This window comes from Belonocnema kinseyi, chromosome 10 (genome assembly GCF_010883055.1).
Source record: "Belonocnema kinseyi isolate 2016_QV_RU_SX_M_011 chromosome 10, B_treatae_v1, whole genome shotgun sequence".
Lineage (NCBI taxonomy): Eukaryota > Metazoa > Arthropoda > Insecta > Hymenoptera > Cynipidae > Belonocnema > Belonocnema kinseyi.
In genome coordinates, this window is record NC_046666.1 from 105,087,786 (window position 1) to 105,089,731 (window position 1,946).

Sequence of the window (1,946 nt, forward strand, 5' to 3'; positions counted from 1 at the left end):
TTTACCGCGATTTCGCTGGAAGCGGGTGCAATTTTTCAGATTAGCACCCGCTCCCGGCAAAATCCTGCGGTTGTCCTTATGACAAATTTTTAATTATATATACCAGCAATAAATTAACACATCTAGATGTTTTTGTCTAATTTTAGGTTAGCTTTCCAGGTTGTTTGCAAATAAGTTGAGGTCTTTTCATATATATTATGTTTAACATCTGAAATTTAAAGTAGTAATTAAGTAGAAATTTAGCAGTAATTGTTAAAAAAAATACCTCCACTCCCTTCAGACGCACAACAAAATGTTACTAAGGAAATTTTTGCAAAATAGCACCTGTCGCATACTGTCGCTTTGTTGCTAGGTTTATGTGAAGTACAACTCTTTAGAGTGAATATCACCCTCCGTGGTTGATATCAAATCGGTCAAAGTTGTAGAAATTAGGTTGAAAAAGTAACTTTTTTTAACAACAAATCTCGCCTTGGGAAACTCAATAATGACTTCGGTCTGAACTGTTACACACATTTTAAGAGTAAAAAGAAACGTATTTTCGCGGCGTTTCAAAATTGTGACTTGAACACTTCAAAAATAATTGTATGTTTAAAAAGGCAGGTTTATCCAAGTAAACTAATGAATAAGTATCAACGTCTAACCTGCTATTTTGTTGATCTTTCTAAAAACTACGTTTTTTTATATAACTTATTTTTTGTCTGAAAAAACAGGTTTTATTGCAATAAACAAAAATCATTAATTTTTGTTACGTTTAATGATTATTTATACAGACAAGAACCTGCAATCAGATTTTAGGTATCAATTTTGAAAAAAATTACCACTTTTTTCATACGGCGCCTGGATTTTACCATTTTTGGTTCGTTTTACGTAATAAATCGCGAAATTTACGTTAATCATAATAGAGTTGAGAATCTTAGAATGTATTGTGAACCTCGCAAATGCTTCTCCGGTGTCAGGGTTGCGCAAACAAAACGCAAGTTTGAAAATGTATTTCCAGGACACCTATTTGGTTAGTTCTTTTGAAATCTGAAGGTGAGAAATTAAATTATAATCACACTTTATATCTTCGTACCGACTTAGTTCTTGGCATGACGTAATATAATTTTTGAGATAAGAATTTGAATATTTTAAGACGATTTTTCAGTTTTCTTAGAATTTATTTACTCTTATAATTACAGTTAATTCCACTTGAAAATTTTCAAAGTAGACTCAGAGCGATTTGTTACCATCATATCCACACTATATTCAGAGGAAAAGATGTGATAAGATATAGTAATAATCATTTCCTTATCTTTGCAATATTCGCTCCTTTTTTAATGGAATATCTACTTCACTGTACTGTGAATCTTGATAAGTGGGCCTGGTGCGCTGTGCAAGCAGCAAATGATGAATGTTAATTTATACAACAGCTTGCTGAAATTTTAGTGATTTATTTATATTCGTTGTGTTAACATGCCAAAGAAATATCGCTTATATTTTCTAAGAAAAGGAAGCCATAATAAGAGATTAAAAAGTTAGAATGTCATCTTTGTTTTGACAAAAATGTTTGATGGAAGATTGGATATAAGAATTGGTGCGTATTTCAGGAGCTGCCTCTGATGCTGATCCTTCAATAGAAATACGACAAGAACAATATGAAATTCATATTGAAAGAACTACTGGTGGGCTTGGATTGTCTATAGCTGGTGGAATTGGTTCCACGCCTTTCAAAGGGGACGATGAGGGAATATTTATTTCAAGAGTAACAGAAGGTAAAATTTATTGTATTTTTACGACTTTTGACATTTATACGTAGTTAATGCATTAGGGGTTTGATTGCCTAACAAATGGGTAATTTGGGAAATTATTATTTTAGTATCTGTATATTTTTAAGACACATGTTTCTTGTACAAAAAAAAAGCATTCAAAACTAATCTTGATCTTCTTTATTTTGTATTATTTTTAAT

General features: G+C 31.4%; 1 protein-coding gene across 10 annotated transcripts in view; it reads left to right on the forward strand.

The window, feature by feature from the left end:
* The window catches only part of LOC117181592 (protein lap4), a 485,727-nt gene that overhangs the window by 273,487 nt on the left and 210,294 nt on the right, over positions 1–1,946 (forward strand). For all 10 annotated transcript variants that reach the window (XM_033374437.1, XM_033374439.1, XM_033374438.1 and 7 more), the window contains one exon: positions 1,587–1,751. In XM_033374437.1, the coding sequence (XP_033230328.1) occupies positions 1,587–1,751 (165 nt within the window). The remainder of the gene's footprint in view (positions 1–1,586; positions 1,752–1,946) is intronic.